Source organism: Onychostruthus taczanowskii, unplaced genomic scaffold (assembly GCF_017590055.1).
Source record: "Onychostruthus taczanowskii isolate IOZ18803 unplaced genomic scaffold, ASM1759005v1 scaffold384, whole genome shotgun sequence".
NCBI lineage: Eukaryota > Metazoa > Chordata > Aves > Passeriformes > Passeridae > Onychostruthus > Onychostruthus taczanowskii.
Window position 1 is genome coordinate 28,557 of NW_024501282.1, and position 8,594 is coordinate 37,150.

The 8,594-nt window shown below is 65.9% G+C and overlaps 1 protein-coding gene across 1 annotated transcript in view; it reads right to left on the minus strand.

Moving 5' to 3' along the window:
• The window catches only part of LOC121339962 (chromodomain-helicase-DNA-binding protein 3-like), a 46,441-nt gene that overhangs the window by 27,844 nt on the left and 10,003 nt on the right, over positions 1–8,594 (minus strand). The window contains 7 exon segments of the mRNA XM_041412241.1: positions 3,131–3,345; positions 3,908–3,957; positions 5,104–5,329; positions 6,307–6,341; positions 6,438–6,573; positions 6,623–6,767; positions 6,875–6,884. Coding sequence (XP_041268175.1) covers positions 3,131–3,345; positions 3,908–3,957; positions 5,104–5,329; positions 6,307–6,341; positions 6,438–6,573; positions 6,623–6,767; positions 6,875–6,884 — 817 coding nt within the window.

Genomic DNA, 8,594 nt, shown 5'->3' on the forward strand with positions numbered 1-8,594 from the left:
GGGGACAGCCAGGGCACCGCGTCACCCGGGGCATGGGGACCGTGGGGACACCGCGGGGACAGCCAGGGCACCGCGTCACCCGGGGCACGGGGACAGTGGGGACAGCACGGGGACAGCCAGGGCACCGCGTCACCCGGGGCACGGGGACAGTGGGGACACCACGGGGACAGCCAGGGCACCGCGTCACCCGGGGCACGGGGACAGTGGGGACAGCACGGGGACAGCCAGGGTACCGCGTCACCCGGGGCATGGGGACACCGGGGGGACAGCCAGGGCACCGCGTCACCCGGGGCACGGGGACAGTGGGGACAGCACGGGGACAGCCAGGGCACCGCGTCACCCGGGGCACGGGGACAGTGGGGACAGCACGGGGACAGCACGGGGACAGCCAGGGCACCGCATCACCCGGGGCACGGGGACACCGCGGGGACACCGCGGGGACAGCATGGGCACCGTGTCACCCAGGGCACGGGGACATGGGGACAGCACGGGCACCGCGTCACCCGGGGCACGGGGACAGTGGGGACAGTGGGGACAGCATGGGGACACCCAGGGCACCGCGGGGACAGCCAGGGCACCGCGTCACCCGGGGCACGGGGACAGTGGGGACAGCACGGGGACAGCACGGGGACAGCCAGGGCACTGCGTCACCCGGGGCATGGGGACAGCAGGGACAGCGTGGGGATACCCAGGGCACCACGTCACCAGAGGCGTGGGGACAGCAGGGACATCAGGCACCCAGGGGACACCCATGGGGACAAGTGAGTGTCCCCAAGGGCACAGGGCACCCCCGGGTGACACCGGGCACCCCTGGGGACACAGGGACAGCCAGCAGCACCGAGGGTCCCGGCAGGGAGTGTCACTGCCACCGGGGTGTGGGTGACAGCAGGGGACGTGTTAGGGACACAAGTGCCACCAGGGGTCACCCGCTGTCACCGGCAGGGACAGGGACAGGGACACTGGGGTCACCTGGGGACACGGAGGGGACACGGGGACAGCTGGGGACACGGAATGTAAATGAGGCCACTTGGGGACAGAGTCACACGGAGGTGACACGGGGTCACCTGGGGACAGGGACACATGGAGGGGACACGGGGGACAGTGTCACACAGAACACTTGGGGACAGTGCCACACACAGGGGACACGGGGGACAGTGTCACACAGGACACCTGGGGACAGGGACACACGGACAGGACACGGGGGACAGTGTCACACAGGACACTTGGGGACAGGGACACACGGACAGGACACGGGGGACAGTGTCACACAGGACACCTGGGGACAGGGACACACGGACAGGACACGGGGGACAGTGTCACACAGGTCACCTGGGGACAGGGACACATGGAGGGGACATGGGGGACAGTGTCACACAGGTCACCTGGGGACAGGGACACATGGAGGGGACATGGGGGACAGTGTCACACAGGTCACCTGGGGACAGGGACACATGGAGGGAACACGGGGGACAGTGTCACACAGGACACTTGGGGACAGGGACACATGGAGGGGACACGGGGCACAGTGTCACACAGGTCACCTGGGGACAGTGCCCAGTGGGTGCTGGGGGGCCCTTATGGGACCCAGGAGTGCCCAGAATGTCCCCATGAGTGCCACCAGTGTCCCCAAACCCCCCCTCGGCCACTCCCCTCGGCCACCCTGCTGTTCCCTGGGGATTTGGGGGTGACCCAAGGGATTTGAGGGTGCCCCTGGTGGGGTTTGGGGTGCCCTGGGGGGTTTCGGGGGGCCCCGGGTGGATTTGGGGTGCCCCGGGGGGATATTTTGGGGTGCCCCGGGTCCCCACCTGTGGTTGATGATGCAGTGCACCGTCACCCACTCGGGTTTGATGCCCTGGGGGGATTTGGGGTGCCCTGGATGGGATTTGGGGTGCCTGGGGGGTTTCGGGGTGCCCCGGGTGGATTTGGGGTGCCCCGGGGGGATATTTTGGGGTGCCCCGGGTCCCCACCTGTGGTTGATGATGCGGTGCACCGTCACCCACTCAGGTTTGATGCCCTGGGGGGTTTCGGGGTGCCCTGGATGGTATTTGGGGTGCCCCGGGGGGATATTTTGGGGTGCCCCGGGGGGATATTTTGGGGTGCCCCGGGGGGATATTTTGGGGTGCCCCGGGGGGATATTTTGGGGTGCCCCGGGTCCCCACCTGTGGTTGATGATGCGGTGCACCGTCATCCACTCGGGTTTGATGCCCTGGGGGGATTTGGGGTGCCCTGGATGGGATTTGGGGTGCCTGGGGGGTTTCGGGGTGCCCCGGGTGGATTTGGGGTGCCCCGGGGGGATATTTTGGGGTGCCCCGGGTCCCCACCTGTGGTTGATGATGCGGTGCACCGTCATCCACTCGGGTTTGATGCCGTAGCGGTAGAAGCGCTCCTCCATGCCCCCAAAAAGGGGGTCCCCCCCGGCCCCCCGCTTCTCGCTCTTGGGGTCGTCGTCCCCGGAGCCGTAGTCCAGGGGAGGGGGCTCGTCCATGTCGTTCTTCCGCTGGTAGTTCCGGTACATCACCAGGTGGAAGATCTCCAGCTGCACCCCGAGCCCGGGGGGATATTTTGGGGTGCCCCGGGGGGATATTTTGGGGTGCCCCGGGGGGATATTTTGGGGTGCCCCGGGGGGATATTTTGGGGTGCCCCGGGGGGATATTTTGGGGTGCCCCGGGGGGATATTTTGGGGTGCCCCGGGGGGATATTTTGGGGTGCCCCGGGTCCCCACCTGTGGTTGATGATGCGGTGCACCGTCACCCACTCAGGTTTGATGCCCTGGGGGGTTTCGGGGTGCCCTGGATGGTATTTGGGGTGCCCCGGGGGGATATTTTGGGGTGCCCCGGGGGGATATTTTGGGGTGCCCCGGGTCCCCACCTGTGGTTGATGATGCGGTGCACCGTCACCCACTCGGGTTTGATGCCGTAGCGGTAGAAGCGCTCCTCCATGCCCCCAAAAAGGGGGTCCCCCCCGGCCCCCCGCTTCTCGCTCTTGGGGTCGTCGTCCCCGGAGCCGTAGTCCAGGGGAGGGGGCTCGTCCATGTCGTTCTTCCGCGGTGCCCTGGATGGTATTTGGGGTGCCCCGGGGGGATATTTTGGGGTGCCCCGGGGGGATATTTTGGGGTGCCCCGGGTCCCCACCTGTGGTTGATGATGCGGTGCACCGTCATCCACTCGGGTTTGATGCCGTAGCGGTAGAAGCGCTCCTCCATGCCCCCAAAAAGGGGGTCCCCCCCGGCCCCCCGCTTCTCGCTCTTGGGGTCGTCGTCCCCGGAGCCGTAGTCCAGGGGAGGGGGCTCGTCCATGTCGTTCTTCCGCTGGTAGTTCCGGTACATCACCAGGTGGAAGATCTCCAGCTGCACCCCGAGACCGAAGGGGACACCCCAAAGTTAGGGGGGACATCCCAAAGTTAAGGGAACCCCCCCAGATTTGGAGGGGAAAACCCCAAAGTTAAGGGGGACACCCCAAAGTTAGGGGGGACATCCCAAAGTTAAGGGAACCCCCCCAGATTTGGAGGGGAAAACCCCAAAGTTAAGGGGGACACCCCAAAGTTAGGGGGGACACCCCAGATTTGGAGGGGAAAACCCCAAAGTTAGAGGGAATCATCCCGAAATTAGACAGAGCATCCCAAAGTTAGAGAGAAAAACCCCAAAGTAAGAGGGGAAAAACCCAAAGTTAGGGGGGACATCCCAAAGTTAGAGTGGAACACCCCAAAATTAGAGAGGATACCCCAAAGTTAGAGAGGGCATCCCAAAGTTAAAGGCAACATCCTAAAGTTGGAGGGGACACCCCAAAGTTGGAGGAGAAAACCCCAAAATTAGAGCACCCCAAAGTTAGAGAGGGCATCCCAAAGTCAAGTGTGGAATCCCTCCATGTACTTTGGGGTCCCCCCGATGTTTTGGGGTCCCCCGGGTGTACCTGCAGCTCCTTGATCCAGGAGCAGTGCCAGTAGGACAGCCCCACCCATGCTGAACCCCCCCACATTTTAGGGACACCCCAAAGTTAGGGGGGACACCCCAAAGTTAGGGGGGACATCCCAAAGTTAAGGGAAACCCCCCAGATTTGGAGGGGAAAACCCCAAAGTTAAGGGGGACACCCCAAAGTTAGGGGGGACACCCCGAAGTTAGAGTGGAACACCGCAAAGTTAGAGAGGGCATCCCAAAGTCAAGTGTGGAATCCCTCCATGTACTTTGGGGTCCCCCCGATGTTTTGGGGTCCCCCGGGTGTACCTGCAGCTCCTTGATCCAGGAGCAGTGCCAGCAGGACAGCCCCACCCATGCTGAGTCCCCCATACTCTGGGCTACCCCCCCCAGGTTTTTGGTGTCCCCCCGATGTTTTGGGGTCCCCCGGGTTTTTGGGGGTGTACCTGCAGCTCCTTGATCCAGGAGCAGTGCCAGTAGGACAACCCCACCCATGCTGAGCTCCCCATACTTTGGGGTACCCCCCCATATTTTGGGGTCCCCCCGATGTTTTGGGGTCCCCCGGGTGTACCTGCAGCTCCTTGATCCAGGAGCAGTGCCAGCAGGACAGCCCCACCCATGCTGAGTCCCCCATACTCTGGGCTACCCCCCCCAGGTTTTTGGTGTCCCCCCGATGTTTTGGGGTCCCCCGGGTTTTTGGGGGTGTACCTGCAGCTCCTTGATCCAGGAGCAGTGTCAGTAGGACAGCCCCACCCATGCTGAACCCCCCCACATTTTGGGGTGTCCCCCCATACTCTGGGGTACCCCCCAGGTTTTTGGGGTCCCCCCGATGTTTTGGGGTCCCGCGGGTTTTTGGGGGTGTACCTGCAGCTCCTTGATCCAGGAGCAGTGCCAGTAGGACAGCCCCACCCATGCTGAACCCCCCCACATGTCCCCAGAGTGTCCCCATGTCCCCAGTGTCCCCATGTCCCCAACAGTGTTCCCATGTCCCCATACGCCCTGGTGTCCCCGGTGTCCCCATGTCCCTTAGAGCCCTGCTGTCCCCAGTGTCCCCAGTGTCCCTGCTGTCCCAGTGTCCCCGTGTCCCCAGTGTCCCTGCTGTCCCCTGTGTCCCCAGTGTCCCTGCTGTCCCCATGTCCCCATACCCCCTGGTGTCCCCAGTGTCCCCATGTCCCCGTGTCCCCAGTACCGTGCAGCGGGGACAGAGCCACTCTCCGTTGGGGACCTCGGGCAGGGGCGGGTTCAGGCAGTGGATGTGGTACGAGGACACGCAGGCGTCGCAGCACAGCAGCTCGCCGCCGTCCTTGCACACGCGGCAGTACTCCATGTGGTCATCTTCCTCCTCCTTCTCGCCCTCCTCCTCCTCCTCTTCCTCCTCCTCCTCCTCCTCCTTGGCCTCCCACTGCACGCCCTCCTTCTCCTGGGGACGGATCGGGGTCAGAGGGGTGACCCCAAAACAGCCCCACAGGGACGGACACAGCACCAGGGAAGGGAGCAAAACAGCCTGGAGACCCCAAACTGACAGGGAATAACCCCAAAACAGCCTGGAGACCCCAAACTGACAGGGAATAACCCCAAAACAGCCTGGAGAACTCCAGGGTGGGGACATGGGGACACTGGGAACAGAAGGATGGGGGCACTGGGGACAGCGATGGGGACACGGGGACACTGAGGATGGGAGCACTGGGGACAGGAGGCGGAGGGGATGGGGACATGGGGACACTGGGAACAGCGGGACGGAGGAACTGGGGACAGGGCTGGGGACACAGGGACAGGGCTGAGGACATGGGAACAGGTTTAGGGACACGGGGACATGAGGACACAGGGACAGGAGATGGGGACAAATGGGATGGGAGACGGGGACACAGGGACACAGCTGGGGACATGGGAAGAGGGTTAGGGACATAGGGACAGGGCTGGGGACACGGGGACAGGGTTGGGGACACAGGGATGGGACATGGGGACACAGGGACAGGGCTGGGGACACGGGGACAGGGCTGGGGACACGGGAACAGGGCAGGTGACACTTGGGGACACCCCTCAGGGGGACATGGGGACAGGGTTGGGGACACAGGGACAGGGCTGGGGACACGGGGACAGGGCTGAGGACACGGGAACAGGGTTGGGGACACAGGGATGGGACATGGGGACACAGGGACAGGGCTGGGGACACGGGGACAGGGCTGGGGACACAGGAGCAGGGCAGGTGACACTTGGGGACACCCCTCAGAGGACACCAGGGACTGGGGACCCCCCCAGCCACCACCACCGGGCTGGAGACAGAGACAGAACCGCGGCCCCCGCTCGGGGCAGGGGACACCCGTGGGGGCTTGGGGACCCCGGGTGACACCTTGGGGACACTTGGGGTGTCTCACCGTGCGCCGTGCCCGTCCCCACGGGGCCGCGCTCCCGGCCCGGCCCGGCGCCGGGGGCTGCAAGGAGAGACGGGGAGGGGACACGGGGACGTCACCATCGCGCGGCGGGGAGGTGGCACCCGGGGACGCTCGGGGACGCTCGGGGACGCTCACCCTTCTTCTTCTTGCGCCCGGGGCGGCCCCGCTTGAGCTTCTTGAGGCGCGTGGTGGGGTCGGGGCGGGGGGCGGCCCCCAGCACCCCGGGGCTCTCGGCGTCAGACTCCTCCTCGGCCTCGCCCGCGTCCTCGCTCTGCACGGGGACAGCGGGGACATCAGGGGACAGCGGGGACAGCGGGGACAGCGGGGAGGTGGTAGGCGCGGGGGCAGGTGTCGCACAGGATGATCTCCCCGCCCTGCTGGCACACCTCGCAGTAGTCCTGGTGGTCGGTCTCGTAGCCATCGCCCTCCTCCTCGGGGCCAGGCCCTGCGGGGACGGTGGCAGGGCTGTCACTGCTGTCACCCTGTCACTCTGTCACCCTGTCACTGCTGTCACCTCTGTCACCCTGTCACTGCTGTCACCTCTGTCACCCTGTCACTGCTGTCACCTCTGCCACCCTGTCACTGCTGTCACTGTGGCCACCGTGCCCCCTCAGAGAGAGTGGGGGGCAGTGGGGGCACTGGGGACAGGGATGGGGACATGGGGACACTGGGGGAACTGGGGATGGGGCTGAGGGGTACTGGGGACAGGGGTGGGGACATGGGGACACTGAGGGAACTGGGGATGGGGCTGAGGGGCACTGGGGACAGGGGACTCCAGGGTGGGGACATGGGGACACTGGGAATAGAAGGATGGGGGCACTGGGGACAGCGATGGGGACACGGGGACACTGAGGATGGGAGCACTGGGGACAGGAGGCGGAGGGGATGGGGACATGGGGACACTGGGAACAGCGGGACGGAGGAACTGGGGACAGGGCTGGGGACACAGGGACAGGGCTGAGGACATGGGAACAGGTTTAGGGACACGGGGACATGAGGACACAGGGACAGGAGATGGGGACAAATGGGATGGGAGACGGGGACACAGGGACACAGCTGGGGACATGGGAAGAGGGTTAGGGACATAGGGACAGGGCTGGGGACACGGGGACAGGGTTTGGGGACAAGGGATGGGACATGGGGACACAGGGACAGGGTTAGGGACACAGGGACAGGACTGGGGACACGGGGACAGGGTTGGGGACACAGGGATGGGACATGGCGAGACAGGGACGGGAGATGGGGACACAGGGATGGGAGATGGGGACACAGGGACAGGGCTAGGGACACAGGGACAGGACAAGGGGACACAGGGACAGGACATGGGGACACAGGGGCAGGGCTGGGGACATGGGAACAGGGTTAGGGACATGGGGACAGGGTTAGGGACACAGGGACAGGGCTGGGGACACGGGGACAGGGCTGAGGACACGGGAACAGGGTTGGGGACACAGGGATGGGACATGGGGACACAGGGACAGGGCTGGGGACACGGGGACAGGGCTGGGGACACAGGAACAGGGCAGGTGACACTTGGGGACACCCCTCAGAGGACACCAGGGACTGGGGACCCCCCCAGCCACCACCACCGGGCTGGAGACAGAGACAGAACCGCGGCCCCCGCTCGGGGCAGGGGACACCCGTGGGGGCTTGGGGACCCCGGGTGACACCTTGGGGACACTTGGGGTGTCTCACCGTGCGCCGTGCCCGTCCCCACGGGGCCGCGCTCCCGGCCCGGCCCGGCGCCGGGGGCTGCAAGGAGAGACGGGGAGGGGACACGGGGACGTCACCATCGCGCGGCGGGGAGGTGGCACCCGGGGACGCTCGGGGACGCTCGGGGACGCTCGGGGACGCTCACCCTTCTTCTTCTTGCGCCCGGGGCGGCCCCGCTTGAGCTTCTTGAGGCGCGTGGTGGGGTCGGGGCGGGGGGCGGCCCCCAGCACCCCGGGGCTCTCGGCGTCAGACTCCTCCTCGGCCTCGCCCGCGTCCTCGCTCTGCACGGGGACAGCGGGGACATCAGGGGACAGCGGGGACAGCGGGGACAGCGGGGGACAGCGGGGACAGCGGGGACAGCGGGGACATCAGGGGACATCAGGGACATCAGGGGACAGAGGGGACATCAGGGGACAGCAGGGACATCAGGGGACAGAGGGGACATCAGGGGACAGCGGGGACATCAGGGGACAGCGGGGGACAGCAGGGACATCAGGGGACAGCGGGGGACAGCGGGGACATCAGGGGACAGCAGCGACATCAGGGGACAGCGGGGACAGCGGGGGATAGCAGGGGGCA